The 20,459-nt window shown below is 51.3% G+C and overlaps 1 protein-coding gene across 1 annotated transcript in view; it reads right to left on the reverse strand.

Annotated features, from left to right (window-relative positions):
• The window catches only part of LOC129383543 (uncharacterized), a 68,000-nt gene extending 47,813 nt beyond the window's left edge, over window positions 1-20,187 (reverse strand). The window contains exon 1 of the mRNA XM_072284012.1: window positions 20,105-20,187. Coding sequence (XP_072140113.1) covers window positions 20,105-20,149 — 45 coding nt within the window. The 5' untranslated portion in view covers window positions 20,150-20,187. The remainder of the gene's footprint in view (window positions 1-20,104) is intronic.
• Window positions 20,188-20,459: the final 272 nt, after the last annotated feature.

Here is a 20,459-nt window from a genome sequence, read left to right on the forward strand (position 1 = left end):
ACACAGCATGGAAAAGCATATATATATATATATATATATATATATATATATATATATATATATATATATATATATATATATATAATTACGGGAATTCTGGCACATGCGCCAGCAGTCGAAGAGGTGAAGGACAAAGTGACTCTTGTTGGGCGCTCGTAGGCGCGGCTGGCCAGGACTCGGGCCTGCTGGCGTGGACTGAGGGGCCGCCTCATTCCCACATTGGGGCCCGAAATATGGGGTCCCGGCTGCATTCCGGGGCGCACTATGATCATGGAGAAGGCAAACGGCCCCATTCCACGGCCAGTAGCGACGCCTGCGCCCGGCCTGGTGCGTGAACATGTCCACGGTGCTGCAATTCTGGCGTTCGCTGGGAAGCGTTTTTACCGGCTCGTCGTTGTCATCGTCATCGAGTATAGCATGGAACACGGGCCGGACCGGTCTCACACGCGCTGCTGAGCTATCAGCGCCACCTTTTGAGAAGGGACCTTCCGCCGCGGTTACTGAGTCAACGCGATGCAGTATGGCATCAATACGACAACATGTCGAAGCACGGAGACCACCCGTGGCTCCAAACCCAGCGGCGCAGCCCCGTGCAGCGGCTCGGAGACGACGGAGAGCTACGAAAACTAGACCGTGTACTGTAAGGGAGTCGACAAGGCACGCAAAGGTAAGCTGTCGAAGAAAAGGACTCAGAAGAACCGCACGTCCGGTAGCGAAGCCGAGAACAAGCGCGGCGTGTCATCCTCGGTCCGAGTCATAGGAGGTCGAATTCTCGGACTCTGGCGGCGGTTTACGGCGACGGCCGGCAGCAGCGGCAGCGAAGACGACGATGACGACTATTCCGAAGAAGTGGAGTTCAACGACGGCTACGGCGAAAACCTCATGGGCGTTTGAGGTGAGTTGCCAACGGTAGTGTAAGCGGCACCGTCCGAGCGACCATTATCATCATCATCTGCGATTTTCTCTTCCTGTTAACTGCGTGGCGCGGTGCCGCGTGGTCTCCGTACGGTGGAATAACATAGAACGGGCGGTTGCTACTTCCAGCCACTAGCTGCGTGCAATCTTTCGAAGGAGATCGACGAGGAAGACCGGACGAGCTGTGCCTCCGGGAATGGTTTAGGGCCTTCTCACTCCTGCAAGACCTCGACGACTAGAAAGCTGCACCACCTGGTTTGCCACATCTTCGCGAAATGTACGTCCGGGAAGCCAGCCGGGTTTAGGGCTTTTGTCTTCCTAGAATAGCTTGGTTAGACGGACGTTGCCTGCTCCGCCGTCACTGCAAGCCGCCGTGGGCCAGTCCGATTGTCGTCTTAGCAGAGGGAGGAGCAGCATAGGAATACCGGGATAGGAGCTAACAGTCGAAGAGGCGGAGGACAAAGTGACTCGTGAGTGGTGGGTCAACGCTCGGCTGGGCGCTCTTGTGCGGGGCCGGCCAGGCATGAGGCCTACTGGTGCGGGCTGAGGGTTCGCCCCGTTCCCGCAACACAGACACACGCACACACACAAACACACACACATATATATATATGTGCGTGTGTGTGTGTTTGTGTGTGTGCGTGTGTCTGTGTTGCGGGAACGGGGCGATCCCTCACACACACACACACACACACACACACACACACACACACACACACACACACATATATATATATATATATATATATATATATATATATATATATATATATATATATTGTGGGAGATACGGGGTTCTCCTCCGTACTCTTGGGACAAAGGAACGACAACATAGTGCAAACAGTCACAAGGGCATTTATTGCACCTTTCATAGATCCATGCCTGCTAGCCGAGTGGCTATCCACAAAACATGCCGATGGGCGCGCGACAAATCTAGAAGTCCGACTCACCGCGAGCGAGCGAATATGTTCGCCCCATGCTGGATCCCAACGCCTGGTCGTTCGCGTGTACAGTCACGCCAACGGTGTCCAAGGCGGCCACGCGAGACGGTCTCGCAGAACCATGGATTGGCACGCGCGCGCGGTACGTCCGGCGCTGTTCGCCGACCCGCCGGGAAAAAGAGCAAGCGCCTGTCCCTCGGCGCCCGAGTAACCCCGCCGCGACGGTGGCGCCATCTCTCACACCGCGCTTGTACCACTCCGAGCGCCGCGGGCGCCAGGCCACGCGAGCCGTGCGGGAAAAACAGCATATCAGGGGATGCGCTATGCGGGAAAACATCAGGGGAGGCGCGAGGGTCGCGCATCCCCACATCCCCCCAACCTTAAATCACTTCTTATTCCGGCGAAACATGTGACACGGTCTAACATCAACACGTGCTTCGCGAACAAGGTGGTACATGCAACAGTGGCCGCGCCGGGGAAATGTCCACACGCTGTCCATAACATGCGAGCCGACTGTCCTTGGGGTACACCGCTGGCGTCCGCCGGTCACAGCAGTAGCTTTGCGACTCGACGGCACGATCCCAGGCCAGGACTCCGGAGACGACGACGCAGTAGTCGGTACGAGCAAGCGTCGCTCGCGCCGACGCGCCCTGCTGGCAAGAGCCGCCGTAGCTGTCGGTGACCGCTGGCTCCTTTGTCCGCCGCCGAGGGTTGTGAGCTGGATGCAGGAGGCCGCCGAAGTCGCTGCGCCGAGCTGGCCACAGCATCACCATCGCCCGGGGTGACTCGATCGTAGTCCGGGGCAGCAGCGCAGACGATGTGCAGGTGACAACAAGCCAGGGGTGACTCCAATCACGCTGCGTAAACTCAACACACTCGGCAAACACTACAGTAGTGCAAGGGAGAGGAATTCTGCATGCGCATCGCCCACGTGGTACGATGTTCAACTCGGCTAGCAAAAGATCGGGCAGCTACTCAGATGCTAAGTTCACGTGAACGAAGCTCGCTTCCTTGAGCCGAACGAGTAATTTCAATTCGTGCGAGGCTAAATAGAATGAGGGAAGCAAATTGCAACGCCTCAACGCCACGGTCCACCAGGTTGTGTCCCTCCACGTGCGACAGGCAGCTTCGTAAAGCCTTAGGCCTAAAGCGTCGCTACCCTGACAACAACCGGCATCCAAAAACAACACCCAAAATGGGCGCAAAACAGGCAGCCGCGAGGAGACGTCAGCTCTGTGAGGTGGTCCTACTCCGCTCGGTGCACACAGCATCCGAGTTGACGGCGCCCACCGTCCCAGACGGTGTCGGAGCGCCCGATGCCAGGCCGCAATACCAGTCAGCCCGTCGTGGCACCCGTGGCCCGCGGCCACCCGGCTCCCAGAGCCGCGACTTCATCCGAGTCAAAGAGATAGAAGAAGCTATTTACATAAGAAATTCGGACCACCCACGAGGCTTCCGTACTCACTCGCTTCAGGCTTGCCACTGCTCCGCGGGCGCTCAGCCTCGCTCTCCCAGGATGCAGACCACGTGGCTCTCGTACCAACGTATGCCATTAAAAAAAAAAACACTTGCGAAAAGGCTTAGCATGTTGACATGTTCAAACACACTACAGCCACCGTCGCCTCACTCAAGAAAGCACGCCGCCGACGCTAGCGATCAAAATCCACGCTAGGCCTACGCTTCGGTTCAAACAAAGGTCTTGAACGAAGCAACACTTAAAATTATCGTCCGATGCCCCAAGAGGTCCACGTTGGGCAGCCAGATGTGGGAGATACGGGGTTCTCCTCCGTAATCTTGGGACAAAGGAACGACAACACAGTAGTGCAAACAGTCACAAGGGCATTTATTGCACCTTTCATAGATCCATGCCTGCTAGCCGAGTGGCTATCCACAAAACATGCCGATGGGCGCGCGACAAATCTAGAAGTCCGACTCACCGCGAGCGAGCGAATATGTTCGCCCCATGCTGGATCCCAACGCCTGGTCGTTCGCGTGTACAGTCGCGCCAACGGTGTCCGAGGCGGCCACGCGAGACGGTCTCGCAGAACCATGGATTGGCACGCGCGCGCGGTACGTCCGGCGCTGTTCGCCGACCCGCCGGGAAAAAGAGCAAGCGCCTGTCCCTCGGCGCCCGAGTAACCCCGCCGCGACGGTGGCGCCATCTCTCACACCGCGCTTGTACCACTCCGAGCGCCGCGGGCGCCAGGCCACGCGAGCCGTGCGGGAAAAACAGCATATCAGGGGATGCGCTATGCGGGAAAACATCAGGGGAGGCGCGAGGGTCGCGCATCCCCACAATATATATATATATATATATATATATATATATATATATATATATATATATATATATATATATATTACACACCGTGAAAGTGTGTGCCCAGCATAGCGGTCGACGACGTTACCGACTACCACCACAAGCGACGTACGTATAGGTAGCGTTAGCATGGCATACATCCTTGTTCTTGCAGGGGCCCCTGTCAACCTGAAGTGCGTTACTGAAATAATTGAATTTTTCAATGTAAAATGCTTAGAAAAATCGCAAAATACAATTTATGCACGAGCTGTACACATTATACCATCGCACTTTTATTAGACTGCACGAAAAACATCATTCTTATACGCAAAAACTCGAACACGAAGTCTTCCAGGGGCTCTATAACGTAAAGCTATTCCAACTCTTATATTCCAATTCTGCAATCAGCCCTCCGCGATCGGTCCGAAACTTCTTTGAACCACCCCAACTTCGCCTGTCTGTCATGTGACGACATGATAACCGCGAGAACTCCCCAATTCATATGAGGCGTACATACTGATTATGTATGATTGGACCGAACAAAAGAAAAAAAAGTTATTTCTGACTCGACGCCTTTTCGCCGTTAGCGTTCGGCTATTGGTCATAAGTTTTCGGGCTGCATCCAGTTCACCTGCCTATCACGCGACATCACAGAACCTCACCGCGTCAGTGTGACGTGCACGCGTTAAAGATGTATTATTATGCCTCACGAAACTGAATTTGTTTTTCATAATAGCCCCGGCTTGCCCCGTTCCGAAGGGAATAAAAGATGGCTGCCCGCGATCGCTCAGGCACTGGCTATCGCACCTGCCGGAGAGCATGGCTTCATTTGTGTACAATAAAGCTTTTTGCATGGTCATGTAACGTTATCAAGCGCTTTCGGCAGGTTTATGACCTCGCTCTGCCGACTCTTCTTTGCTGAGGATCCGTTTTAGCGGCATCCTTAACATTTCATTGCAAGCCGCCGCAATTTTTTATCAGCCACCTCAAGCTAAGTAAGGGGAAGCGGACCAATCGAAGATGCCGGCATCACCCTCTTTAGGGGGTTATCAATTTTCAGTGCACTGGCTCGCCCTCATCGAATCTCTCTCCACTCGTGCGTGCTCCTTGCTGTTCTTCAGCCAACTAAATAAGATAAGCCGCTCAGCGTAGGCAATATTATTTGTTTTTAAAACAAACAAAAGGGACCTGCTAAACGAGGAGAGCGCTTGATTGGTCTGTTCAGACAAGGCTGTGGGTAACCGCGCGATGCTTGCGTCGGCGGTTACGCAAATTTGACGTCAGGACATTGGAATAACAACATATTGGAATAGTTTCACGTCATAGAGCCCCAGGTGCCGTTGTCTTTATGTGGGAGCAGAACTGTGCAGTCCCCACCAGCTAAAAAAGTCCCCACCAGCTAGACGCCAACAGCTCTGTTGTAAAAGTCTCTTTCAGTCGATGCTGGTGACTTTATTGGTTTATGGCGGCGCTAACATATCGTAACTGCACGCACCTATTCCGTTCAGCAATAGCGCGTACAGGAAAGTCGTCACGATAGCGCATAAGGTAAATTAGCAACCAATGCTTTGCGAGCATCTCGCGCTGCGCATGAACTTCTCATGTCTGCGACCGCGCATCGACAGCTTACGCATCCCTCTTTCCACGTAAGTCGAGCGACACCAGAGCAGCGGTGTCGTCTTCCGAGAGACAGTGACTGCGCTGCACTTTACCCAGCTTTCACCCCTTTGCATTAAGAATCTCGTTGCATGCCAAAGCGTTGTCGGCGCATTGTAGGCTGTGCATCAACGGAAAGTGAGCCAACGTGCTGTGGCATCCAAAGTATTATTGCGCGCACTCATTCTCGATAACAAATGCTGAGGCATGATTACAATCACATTTTTCACCTTCGTATTGTGAACAACATGTCGAACATTGGCGTCCATTTTAGTAGAGTGGAAATGCAGTTTTCTTTTACTTCCTTTTCTCGATGTGAAAGAAAGTTCCGGCTAGAAAGACGGTCTCTAAAACAAAGGCATAAAAAAAAATTAGATCACACCGGCGAGCTTGGCTTCACACAAGTCGTTTTGTGCGCTTCTTTTTAACGGCACTCATGTCGGACAACAACTTTCAAATATTAGCGCCCACATTGGTAGCCCTACGGATATATCGTGGAACTCACGCCCAAATATTATGAACATTTTTCCACGGCCAAGTATCCCACTCCCGAGGCCCAACAGCTTAGTTCAATAGACACCATTCCAAATGTGGTATATAAAAGGCTGACCGAATTTAAACAACTTACAGTTAGTAATATCGAGAGAGTTTATTCTGCTAATAGCATGCAAACTTACTGCTCTTATTCATAACTTTCCTGCTGCATCGAAACAGTGTTTTATTTCTGACCAATATCCTACTACAGCGAAGCAAAGACAATACTACCAAAGCGGGTAAATATGCGTGATAATGAATGGGCGTACCCTCTCGGTGTCGCTGACTGAAAGTTGTAATTCGGGCAGTCTTTTGAAGTATAACTCTGAGTGTTAAAGAACGCCACGCGGTCTAAATTACTCTCTAGTCCATCCCTAACGCGTGCCTCATAACCACATTCTGTTTGTTTTGTTTTTGCGCACGAGGGGCGCAACTCAGAAGAAAAAGATTTGACCTGATAGGTGTAATCGGCCTCGACAGCCATATTCTTTATGTATCGCATTTACAATATATACAAGAGAACCAACGATACATAAAGGCTTCCGCAATGTAACAAATTGGTGAGTGGTGCGGGGTACCCACGAGAGGCAACAACTGAGCTTGGCAGTGGTCGTCAGCTTAAACTGGACAACATGACGGACGAACAGGAGCCGAAACGGTGCAGCGTACGTCAACGCCTGCAACCCCGATGGTTGTCTTGAAGCAATCTCTCCTCGACCCATTTTTTTCCGCCCCAGTGAGCCAAGCAACTTGCCTACAGTGCCATTTGTAGAGGCAATATTCCGCAAAAACTCGCTAATATTTGAAATCATGCGGTATGTGCCATTGCCGCGCACAGTTCTCCAATGTTCCTTGTCGATACGCTGAGCAGCGGCATCCAGCACGCTAACGAATTCCAGCCGAGTGGCGAGCCGTCATTCGCCAGTTATCATCGCCCCGAACAGAGCAAACGTCGTTAACAGCCTCCTTTCGAACAACAACAGCGAAAAAATGACGGTCGTGCCGCTTGGAACAGTCCTTCATCGTCATTCCGACGCCACCAGTCCCGTTTGCCGACAGCTCGTCACCCACCGTCCCCGACGCTGCCCCGGCGCCCGTTTCCGGAAAACTAAACGATGCAGTTCCCGGAGGTGACGCTGCATTGACGACTCGACCGCAGAGCTCTCTGATCACATTGCCAACCAAACAGAACATGATGTACGTTTTAGTGCATGGATTCATTGTCCCAACGCGCAATGACACTGGTGCGCACGTATCCGTGATGAGTGCCCTCTTGCGCCGCCGCCTGAAGAAATTTCTCACACCCGCTACATCACGCGCCCTCCGCGTCGCCGACGGACGAACGCCTGCCGTGCTTAGTACGTGCATTGTATTGCGGGGCGCCTAACGACTGTTTTGTTTGCCGTTTTGTAACAATGCCTTATGACGTTATACTTGGCTTAGACTTTTTATCATCCCATGCAGCCCTCTTTGATTGCGCGTCTAGTGTCATGCAGTTTGAACTACCTTACGGCGTCTACAGTCCACCAATCACACGACCGTGGTTTTGCTCTCTCGAGGATATCTGCCAGTCGCCTCAAGCCACTAATTACGTCACTGTAATGTCGTTTCTATCTGCTCTCGACGGTGTCTATGAGCTTTGTCCCACCGCTGATATACTGCTTGAAAAGAATTTGGCCGTTTCCCACACCGCGTCCTTGCTATTACAGGCAATCAGATTTCGCTCCATCTCCTTAATTTTACCTGCTCGCATAAAACTGTTCCCAGAGGCAAGTAATTGGGCGACATCTTGTCTGCCAGCGGTTGCGAGCTATTGGCTCTTGACGCTGAAATTCCGTCGCCCTCTACAGGAACCTTCAATTCACCTAGTTTAGTCACAGACGAGCTTAGCAAGATAATTGCACCTGACCTCCTTCCTGCGCATGCTCCTTATTTCGGCCGTCTCTTGAAAACTTACCGCGACGTTTTTGACCCTGACGGCTGCCCTTTAGCTCAGACATTCGTGGTCACCCATCCTATTTAGGCCAGAGACACTAATTCAATACAACGCCAGCCGCACCGCGTCTCGCATTCTGAACGACCAGTGATACAACAAGAAGTCGATAAGATGTCTATTAAAGGCGTTATCGAGCCATCATGCAGTACGTGGACGTCACCTGTGGTCCTTGTGAAAAAGAACGGCAATTTGACCTTTTGTGTCGATTACCGACACCTAGACACAATCACGCGCAACGATGTCTGCCGCTTGCCTCGTATTGATGACGCTTTGGACTGCTTCCACGAAGCCAAGTACTTTCATCTATAGACCGTCGATTAGGCTACTGGTAAATTTCGGTAGATGGCATGGACCGTAAGAAAACTGCCTTCGTAACAAATGACGGTCTCTTTCAATTCAAGACATTTCCGTTCGGTGTTCGCAGTGCCCCGGTGCTTTCGAAGGAAGGATGGACTCCTTACTTGGCGGCTATAAATGTTCTACATGTATATGTTGCTTAGACGATGTGATAGTCTCTTCACTAACTTCAGCGAGTCATCTAAGGCGTCTATCGGTCATTCTTGCTATTTCCCGATGCGCCTATGTGCAGTTGAACTCACGCAAGTGCCACTTTGGACGTCGTGAAATTACCCTTCTTGGCCATCTGGTCAGTGCTGCTGGGGTTCAACCTGACCCTGACAAGATTCGGGCTCTCTAGAATTTTCATGTTTCGTCTTCGACTGCAGACGTAAAAAGGCCTTGAAATATACCAGTGCACTTGTCGAAACGCTGGCTTCCGCTTATACCTTGTTCTTGTTTTGCTCATCGTCTTGAATTTCCATTTTCCGCCTTCCCCGTGCTTTCCCTGGACTGAGACGTCAAAAGCATCGTTGGACTATGCTGGTACTTCTGTCGTCCCATCAAGAATTTCGCCGACACCATTCGCCCGCTCACGAACCTACTTGAGAAGGACGCTGCTTTCACATGGGGCCTTGCTTAGACTAAAGCCTTCTCCGCCGTTGTACGCTTGTGCGCCTCCCCGATTACTTTCTCCATATGATCCATCTGCTCCCACTGAACTTCGCACGGATGCCAGTGGCCATGACGTTGGGGCTGTACTCGTTCAGTGCCAGCGTAACGCAGAGTGTGTAATTGCATACGCCGGCCGCCTCCTGTCATTCATCGTGAGGAATTACAAACGCCAGGCACTCCCGCTCAGTTTCTGCATTAGGCAAATTGCGTCCCCACTTGTACTACCGCACATTTTCCGTAGTTACCAACCACCACGCCTTGTGCTGGTTCTCGTCTCTTAATCACCCCACTTGAGCATAGGGTGGATGGGCACTACTGCTCCAGAATATTAATTTGCTACTTTATACAAGTCAGGCCGCTTGCACAAGAACGCCGACTGCCTCTCTTTCGTACTGTCGACCGCACTGAATATGATGCGCAGGAAACCGACGCTTGCATCCTTTTCCTTTCTGATCTGCGTGACATTCGCACGGAACAACGGCGTGATGACTGCTTAAGCGTTGTCATCGATCGTCTGAATTCAGGACATTTGGAGCCCAAGCTGCGCATGTTCGTACTCCGCGACAACGTTCTCTACCGTTGCAGCGTACGCTCAGGGCCAAAATTATTCTTGTTGTACTGCACCACCTCCGAACATCATTCCTGAGCAGTTGCATGAAGCTCCTACTGCAGGCCATCTCGGCGTTTCTCGTACTTACGATCATGTACGGTGCCGCTTCTCCTGCCCTGGCCTGTGCCGCTCTGTCCGCTCTGTCAGCGCCGCAAAAAACCTGCTAGGCTGCCTGCTGGACGCCTCCACCCCATCGATGTGCCCTCAGAATCATTTTTTAGCGTTGGTCTGCATCTTGTCGACCCTTTTCCGACATCAAAATCCCGTAATAAGTGATTCGTTGTCGCGACTTATTACGCGACGCGGCACACGATCACACCAGCTTTGGCCACAAGCTGCTGTGCAACTGAGGTGGTGGATTTCCTTTTACACGACGTCATCCTTCATCACGGCGTACCACGGCAGCTCCTCACTGATCGCGGCCGCGCCTTCTTGTCCCTAGGTTTTTGAAGATCTACTTCGCTCCTGTTCTGCCGAGCACCACCGCCTACTAGCCGTAGGAAAACACGCTTACAGAGCGGCTCAGTAGCACATTGACAGAAATGATGTCTATGTATGTTTATGACGATCACAGTGATCGAGACAGCACGTTACCCTTCGTAACGTTCGCCTATAATTTGTCACGGCACGGGAACGCTGGCTCTAAACCACTTCACCTTGTTTTTGGCTGCCACTCGACTCTGTCCTTTGACGCGTTGCATCCTGCCTCGACGAACATTCCGACTCAATATATTTAAGACTTATTCGCCCTGGCCCACATGGCGCGCCAGATTGCCGACTCCCGGCTCACGAGTCTCAAGCCGCACAGACGATGCCGTACGACAGCCGACATTTGGATGTTCAATTTTCTCTGGCTTACTCCGTTGTCTTCTTATAAATACAAGATCGCTCCGCTGGACCTGACTGTACCCACTGACGTTGTGCATGTGTCTCGGCCGAAGCCTTACTTTTCCACGAGTTAACTTTCCTTACAGGTAGCGCCGAGCCGGCGCCTTTAAGGCGGGGATATGTAACAGAGCTACCAAGGGTGCCACCAATCACAAGACGATTTGACGAGCAGAGATGGAATGGGTCTCGACAGCCGTCTTATTTATGCATCGTTATTTCGCTTGTAAATATTTCAAATGCATATTTTATGTGACTTCTGCAACGTAACAAATCGGTGAAGGTGCTGGGTACCCACGAGAAACAACAACCGAGCTCCCTAATGGACGTCACCTCGGACTGGGCAACATGACGTACGAAACACCTACAACCCCGATAGTTGTGCTGGCTCAGCCGCGGGCTCCAGGAATGCGCTGCGGCACCGACCACCTCGATGTGGAATACTGGATTGCCACGTATGAGCGTGTAAGTGCCCACAACAGATGGGATCTTACGATTACGTTGGCTAACTTGGTCTTCTATGTACAAGGTGTGGTATGACCACCATGAGGATGAACTTGACGACGGAGACACGTGCAAACAGAAGCTGAGGGACTTATTCGGCCGTCCCGCTGGCGGAAGAGCAACGCTAAGAGAGAACTAGCGACCCGCGCACAGACGTCCACAAATTCACACGTATTTTACATCCAGGGCGAGCAGGCACTGAGCGGGAAAGCCGACAGGGATGTGGCTGAGTCAGACAAGGTAGGGCATGTACTGAAGGGGATCGCTGACGATCCTTTCAACCTGCACATGCGCAAAAATTGTGAAACAGTACAGGACATTATAAATAAGTGTCAACGCTTTGAGCAGGCCAAGATCCGCCAGATTGCAATGCCGTTCGCACGTCTGCAGAACACAGCGGCAACATCCTCTTTTGACAACTCGCTAGGAGTGCAGCGACCATTATCATCAGATGACCTGACACGGATAGTGCGGCTAGAACTCGAGGTCATGGCTCCTGCAGCCAATTTTTCGCACCCCACAGTGAAACGAACAACTTGCCTGAACACCATATTTGCAGGTATTAGTCCGCGAAGAAATCGCTAATCTTGGAGTTGATTCTCTATGTGCCGTTCTCGTTTCACAGGTGTCTCATGCTCCAGGTCCGTCGACTGGTCCGCGGTATCCTTCACGCTACCGAAATTTAGCCGAGTGGCGAACCGCAGACAATCGGCCAATCTCTTTTTCCTGCAGCGTATTGGTCACGTTGCTCACCATTTTAATGATCACATTGGCTCCTCCAATGTGGTGATGACGAAGAAGACGTGTCTCTGCTCTGTTTTTGAACAGATTGTCCTGTTGTTCGTGAAGAACGTCTCCCTGTGTTCTGTCCGCCTTGTACCGCGAGAATATATATAGTGTCACGGCTCACTTGAGACAAAGGCGGAGAGCAGTATTTAATCTAGGCAATTAGAACAAGCGTTCAGTTTAGGCTTCTTCTTTTCTAGCACTCTCTCTTGCACACACGAGGTCGTCGTCTTCATCGTCAACGTTGTTGGACAGAGACGGCGTCGCGGCATTTGCCTCCCTCCAGAAGAAGCATCGTCCCGATGCTCGGCGGGTAGCATCCGGTGTCCAGCAAACCGGAGAGTGTCATGTCATTCAGAAAAACAAGGTTTCATGCGCACCACGTGCACAGTCTCAGGCAGGTCCTGACGGCGCCTCGAGCAGGATGGGCTGTCAGGAACTACTTCATAGTTGACGTCGCTAAGGCGTCGTAGAACCTTGTACGGTCCGAAGTATCGGCGCAGAAGTTTCTCCGCGAGGCCTCGGCGGCATACTGGAGCGCAAACCGACTTTTTGGCCGGGCTGGTAGACTACGCATCGATGGTGTTGACTGTAACGTCGGGCATCACGGTCTTGCTGGCTAGCTATGCGAACGCGCGCGAGCTGTCTTGCTTCTTCGGCACGCTCTGTAACATCTCCGGCGTCAGTCTCGGAATCACTGGAATCACGAGGAAGCATAGCATCTAGCATCGTAGTCACTTCTCGACCGTGTAGGAAATGGCGTCATTCATGTTGTTTCTTGCCGTATTATAAGCAAACATTACGTAGGGTAATATTTGGTCCCAGTTCTTGTGTTCCACATCGACATACATGCACAGCATCTCTGCGAGAGTCTTGTTGAGGCGCTCCGTAAGTCCATTGCTTTGCGGGTGATAGGCTGTCGTCCTTCTGTGTGCCGTGCCACTGAGGGTGAGTACAGTTCGCAAAAGTTCAGCCATGAACGCGGTTCCCCTGTCGGTTACGATGACCGCTGGAGCACCGTGCCTCAGGACGACGTTTTCAATGAAGAACTGTGCGGCCTCGGCTGCTGTGCTGCTAGGAAGTGCCTTGGTTTCAGCATATCACGTGAGGTAATCTGTCGCGACTATGATCCACTTATTTCCGGCAGCAGATATCGGGAATGGGCCCAAATGGTCCATCCCAATTTGTGCAAACGGTGTTTCCGGCACAGGAAGGGGATGTAATAGTCCGGCAGATTTCGTAGGTGGCACTTTTCATCGCTGACAGTCAAGGCACGTTCGAACGTAGTGCTTCTCCTGTGCTGCGAGCCGTGGCCAGTAATACTTTTCTTTTATCCTTGCTAATGTTCTTGTGTAGCCTAAGTGACCTGAGGTAGTTTCATCGTGACAGGCCTGCAAAATTTCATTGCGGAGGGTTTTAGGGACGACTAGTAGATATCTCTTCCCTGTTAAAGAGAAGTTCCTCCTAAAAAGAACACTGTTGCGTAGGCAGAATGATAACAGGTGCCTTGAGAACAATCTTGGCTTGTTTGTGGTGCGGCCTTCGAAGAAAGCAATTAGTGACGCGAGCTCCTGGTCCTCTTGCTGTTGTTGAGAGATGGTGGCCGCATCAACAACTCCTAAAAAGCCTGCGGATTCGTCATCATCTCCGCCTGACGACTCGATCGGCGATCTGGAAAGGCAGTCAGCGTCTAAGTGCTGCACTCCCGATTTATAGACCACTTTATGTCGTACTCTTGAAGCCGTAGGCTCCAGCGTGCCAAACGTACAGATGGATCTTTCATGTTGGTCAACCAACAGAGAGAATGGTGGTCACTTATAACTTCAATTGGGCGGCCGTATATGTACGGGCGGAACTTGGTAACTGCCCATACTACAGCCAAGCATTCCTTCTCTGTGGTCGAGTAGTTCGTCTCGGCACGTGACAATGTTCTACTCGCGTAAGCGATGACTCGCTCAGTGCCGTCTTGCCGCTGAACATGGACCGCGCCACGACCTACCTTGCTGGCGTCGGTGTGGATCATTGTCGGCGCATCCACGTCAAAGTGGACAAGAACAGGCGGAGTTTGTAGACGGTGCTGCAACTCATTAAATGCCGCCTCCTGCTCCTCGCCCCACACGAACGTGGCATCTTCTCTGGTTAAGCAGGTGAGCGGTGGGGCGATGAGTGCAAAACCCGCCATAAATCGCCGGTAATATGCGCATCGGCCCAGGAAGCGTCTGAGTGCCTTTTTGTCTGTAGGCCTTGAAAAACTTCGTGACGGCTGCGATTTTCTCAGTATCAGGTTTGACACCTGTGTGACTTACTACGTGGCCCAAAAACTGTAATTCTTCATAGCCAAAGTGGCACTTTTCAGGTTTTAAGGTAAGCCCAGCGGACCGTATGGCTTGAAGAACCTACCGTAGCCGCCGGAGATTTTCCTCAGATGTGGCAGAATAAACAATGACATCATCTAGGTAGACTAAGCAAGTCTTCCACTTAAGGCTGAGAGAACAGTATCCCTTAGTCTTTGGAACCTGGCTGGGGCGGAACACAAACCAAAAGGGAGAACTTTGAATTCATAGAGCCCAACAGGCGTTATAAAAGCAGTCTTTTCGCGATCCCGCTCATCGACCTCTATTTGCCAGTATCAACTTTTTAAGTTCATCGATGAGAAGTACCGTGCATGCCGTAACCTGTCGAGGGAATCGTCGATGCGTGGTAAGGGATACAGATCCTGTTTTGTAAGCCGATTGAGCTGCGATAATCGATACAAAACCCCAGGCTACCATCCTTCTTCTTAACGAGTACGACGGGCGATGCCCAAGGGCTTTTTGACGGCTGGATGACATCATCTTCTAGCATTTTCTTGACTTGTTGCTGTATTGCTTCACGCTATTTATCAGCCACGCGATACGGATGCTGTCGGATGGGTATTGCTGTTTCCTCCGTAATAATGCGGTGTTTCGTCAGTGGTGTTTGACGCACTCGGGACGTTGTAGAGAAGCAGTCCTTAAAATCGTCAAGCAGTTCCCTGAGACTTTGTTTCTGTTGCGGCGCTAAACCTGGGTCAACGTCGACGATGGTTGCATGTGGCATCGTATCGGTGGTCGATTCCTCTTTTACAGCAGAGCAGTGTTGAACGTGGTCAATTTCATCAAAGTATGCCAATGCGGTGCCTTTACTGATCTGCCGGCGTTCATTGGTGAATGTCTCTCTGGAAACTGTCGCGGAGTGGCAGGTGACATTTCCTGGATGCCACCCTGGCGGTTAGGGCAAAAACGATAAATGTGCCCTGGTTCGCCACATTGAAAACACAATAGTCGGCGATCAGCAGTGCGCCATACGTCGGTCCTGCGAAGGCGAAGCTGGGGCCACCGGAAATGCTCCCTCTGTATCCAGGCAGCAATAGGTGGCCGCTGGTGGTACTGCTGCACCGGCACGGTAGAAAGCGGGCGACGGACAGTGTCTGCGTAGCTATATGCGTGTGACTCGAAGCGCGGCTCGAAGCGCGGCTCGGGACATGGCTCAGGGAGTGGCTCAGGAGATGCGAATGCTTGCCGAATTTCTTGGCGAACAACTTCAGCGACCGAAGCAACAGTAAATTCCTTCGGTGCCACAGTTCGCTTCGCAATCTCCTCGCGGACAACGTCTCTTATCAGTTGACGCAGCGAGGTCTCGTCTGTCACTGTGAGTACTGCGGCTCCTGCAGGCGCATCCTTAGTCAGGCGTTCGTATTGCCGACAACGCTGCTGGAGCGCCTGCTCGATTGCTGTGGCTTCCTTAATGAACTCTGCCACTGTTGTTGGTGGGTTACGCACGAGACCAGCGAATAGCTGTTCTTTGATGCCGCGCATGAGATGGCTCAGCTTCTTCAAATCCGGCATCTTGGGATCCGCGCGGCGAAACAAACGAGACATCACCTCGGCAAACATGGAGACACTTTCGCTAAGGCTTCTGAATGCGCAACTCGAGAAGGCGTTGTGCATTATCTCGGCAAACAGTGCTTCCGAAGGTGTCAAGTAGCCGACGGCAAAATTCGTCCCATGTTGTCAAATGTGGCTCGCGGTTATGGAACCACGTCCTTGCGCTACCTTCAAGAGCGAAGTACACATTGGAAAGCTTCTGGTCCGGACGCCACTGACTGACCTTAGGTACGCGTTCGTACTGGTCCAGCCAGTCTTCGGCGTCTTCGTACGCGTCACTGTGGAAGCTTGTGGGGACTAGATTGTTTTGGACAGTCACCTGTGTTAGACTTGTAAGCGCCATTTTCTGAGTCGGTGAGGTCGCTGACGAAGTTCGTTGCAAGAGACCGAATTCAGGGCACAGACCTTGTAGGTGGCGGCTTGCGCGGTGCACAGGTGTCTCGGCGCGTGGATGATGTCTTGAAGGGCTGGATACAGGGCTACTCGCAGGAGTCGTCCCTATCATTAGACGATGATGCGATACCCAGCACGTCCACCAGTGTCACGGCTCGCTTGAGACAAAGGCGGAGAGCAGTATTTAACCTAGACAATGAGAACAAGCGCTCAGTTTCGGCTTCTTGTTCTCTAGCACCCTCGCTTGCACACACGAGGTCGTCGTCTTCATAGTCAACGTTGTTGGGCACAGACGGCGTCGCGGCATATATATATATATATATATATATATATATATATATATATATATATATATATATATATATATATATATGCACATAGTGAAGAGGACATGTCTCGCGGCACAGCCGCATCGCCAACGCGCGGGTGGGCTCGGCTCGCGCTGTTGATTGCTGCCTCATTTGTGGACAGTGCTTCGTTCTGCCTGTCGCGCCGTTCCCTGTTGCTGCGCTTTGGCATAGTGAGCCGCAAATAAACCTTTTCTCAACTGGTGCAGGTGCTGGGATTCAATCCCCATCGCTTGAAACCCTGGAGCTGTGATCAAGAATGGTACTCCCCGCCATGACCGGCAGCTCCACCTAACGGCGCCAACGCCACACTCCGTCACCTGCACCTGCGTTCCACGACAACGGTGCAGAAGACAAAGACGTAGAAGACTGGTTCGCGTCATACGAATGGCTGAGCGCGCACAATTGGGATGACCCAGTGAAGTTAACCCACGTCATCTTTATCTGGCTGGTGTTGCCCAACTCTGGTTTCACAACGACGAAAGTGACGTGCCCACATGGTCAGTCTTCAAGACAACCTTTACTGAAGTGTTAGGCCGACCCGCTGTTCGCAAGCTGCGCGCTGAACAACGCTTGCGCACCGGAGCACAGCAGATGGCAGCAACGTTCACGAGCTACACTGAAGACGTCATGGAACTTTGCAAATGAGTCAACGCCGCCATGTCCGAAGCTGAGTGAATTCACCATATACTGAAAGGCATCGATGACGGTGCATTCCAGATACTCCAAGCCAGGAATCAGCGCACCGTTTCTGAAGACGTCAGCCTATGACAAAATTAGGATTAGTTAAGGAAGCAACGCGCTTCGGACTCTGCGTGTGCCGGTACGCGACGACTCGTTGGCGAACCTTGACAGCATGTACGACTCATCGTCATTCTTTCAGTGGGTCAAGGACATCGTGTGTGAGGAAGTTGCCCGCCAACTTCGCATCGACGACGCCCTCGAAAGTCTTCAGGGAGCAGAATTATTCTCGTCCCTCGACTTGCGTTCAGTGTACTGGCAGGTCACGATGGCTGCGGCCGATCGCCAGAAAACCACATTCATTGCGCCTGACGGCTTATGTGAATTTAACGTGATGGCTTTCGGGCTTTGTAACGCCTCTGCGACGTTTGAACGACTCATGGACAACACGCTGCGTGGCCTCAAGTGGTCTATGCGCCTGTGTTATTTAGATGATGTCGTGGTTTTCTCACCTGATTTTCCATCTCACCTGCTCGGCCTCAAACATGTTTTGACCTGTGTAATGAACGCTGGCCCCCAACTCAACCTCAATATGTGCCGCTTCGCCGCGCTAGAGCTGAGAATCTTAGGCCACTTTGTGTCCAAGCACGGCGTTCTACCCGATCCTGGAAAACTTCGAACAGTCGCTGCGTTTCCGAAGCCTAAGACCATCAAAGAACTTCGAAGCTTTGTGGGCCTATGCTCCTATTTCCGGCGCTTTGTTCGGAATTTCGCATCGATCATGGCGCCATTGACTCAACTTTTACGCGGTGACGCGGCCCTCTCCTCCTGGTCTCCTGCATGTGACTTCTCCTTTACTATGCTGCGTCGTCTTCTCACTTCCCCATCTATTCTTCGCCATTTCGACCCGTCATCTGCACCTGAGGTACGTACAGACGCCAGCGGGGTCGGTCTCGGCGCCGTGCTCGCCAAACGAAAACGCGGGTACTCCAAATACGTAGTCGCCTATGCGAGTCGCACGCTGACGAAGTGAGAGGCTAATTACAGAGTGACCGAAAAAGAGTGCTTGGTTTTAGTATGGTCACTTGGCAAGTTCCGACCACACCTGTATGGGCGCCCATTCGACTTGGTCACACATTTTATTATATTATGGGGTTCTACGTGCCAAAACCGCTTTTTGATTATGAGGCACGCCGTAGTGGAGGACTCCGGAAATTTGGACAGCCTGGGGATCTTTAACGTGCACCTAACTTGAAGTACACGGGTGTTTTCGCATTTCGCCCCCATTCAAATGCGACCTCCATGGCCAGGGTTCGATCCCGCGGCCTCGTGCTCAGCAGCCCACCACTTCCCGTTCCTTAGCTTGTGCTAGCTGGCCGAAAATTGTGGCGGTGTGCAAGGGAAGGTTAAAAATGTCGCTAATACGGATCCGCAGCACCAACGAGCTCGCAAAGCGATGTCGTATCCATTCCGAGAGAGCTTAATAATATTATACTACCGTGCAAATAGCTTTATTATACACATATAAATCCATCCTCTTTTGGAGGCGCAAGTAGCCAGTGCCTGAGCGATCGGCGCGCAGCCATCTTCTATTCATTTCGCAGGATTCAGCAAAAATCAGAAAAAAAGTCAGGTTTGTTCGGCATACTAACGCATCTTTCATGCGAACTTGTCGCTTTGAAGGGGTCAAGTTTTCGAAGTTTTGGGACATCGCGTGACACAGGTGAAGTGGGCGAAGCTCGAAAACTTTGAACCAATAGCAGAGGGCTAATGCAAAATTTCATAGAATGAGAAATAATTCTTTTTGTTCTATTCGGTCTTGTCTTGCATAATCAGTGCGTAAACGTCATATCAGATAAGGAACTATTGCGGCTTTCGTGACGTTGCGTGATAGACATCCGCAGCAGAGGTGGTCCGAAAACTTTTTGACCAATCGTGAGGTGCTGATTGCAGAACCGTAGCAGTAAGTTTAGAAGAGCATTTCGTTATAGCGCTCCGGGTGTCATACATTACATTGTCGTGCTGTAGTGACGAAGAACAAGCACGCAGTACCAAAACTGTGAGTTACAAATTTGACTCTTCATTGGGCCAACCTGTGCCCAGCAAAACAAGCAACACCCAAGCGCATCAATAGCAGCGAGCAAAATCGGTGAGTGTCGAAAATGTGACTTGCTGGTCAAGTGCGTCGCTGTTTTTACGAGACTCGGCTAATGTTCAAGCGTAAGTGCTAGTGCCCGAGTACTACATAGTTACAGTACTACAGTACTGTAGTACTACACAATTATGTAGTACTACAGAGTACTACATAATTCACGTATCGCACACCGTCAGGTTACACAACGTTCGGTGACAACAGAAACCGGATTTAACCGTCCGTTACACTCTAGAATCATCTGATACATGCACGCGCGTCCTACGTAGATCGATAACATTTAATACTTGTAGACGGTTAAAAGTGGTGACCAGAGAAAAGTAAGAAACTGTGTCAGGATGGCGCGAAATGTGTGCGTATATAGACTTCGTCTTCGTTCATCCGGTTTTCGGTGCGCAAAGTTCTTTGCCTCCATCATGTTATACCAAAAAGCCCAACGTGTGACTTTGTGTCAATACTGTGTGGCACCTACAACTGGAATGAACCCACCTGTCCAGTAACGTGCAGCTCTGAATTGTTCCTCGGTAGCGTCATTTCGCTAGAGCAAATGAACGGCTCTAGGCACGGCTGTGGAGACGTCCTGTGAAATTTTAGCATTGTCACAAAATCTTTGCGTATATTTATGAGTCTCCACTGCTGCAATAACGTGTTCATGCTGATTATCTTTCTTCAAAGCAGTATATTACCATCAGCAGGCCGAAAAAGAAGGGAAAAAAAGTTCAAGAGCGAATGTCCTGTAAACCCAGCTGCAATAACAGCACGAAGAAAGACAGCGGCCCCTACTTTACAACTTTGAACAAGTGTTCACTTAACGAGTTGCCGTTTAGGGTTTATTATTACACGC

This window comes from Dermacentor andersoni, chromosome 8, assembly GCF_023375885.2.
Source record: "Dermacentor andersoni chromosome 8, qqDerAnde1_hic_scaffold, whole genome shotgun sequence".
NCBI classification, from domain to species: Eukaryota; Metazoa; Arthropoda; class Arachnida; order Ixodida; family Ixodidae; genus Dermacentor; species Dermacentor andersoni.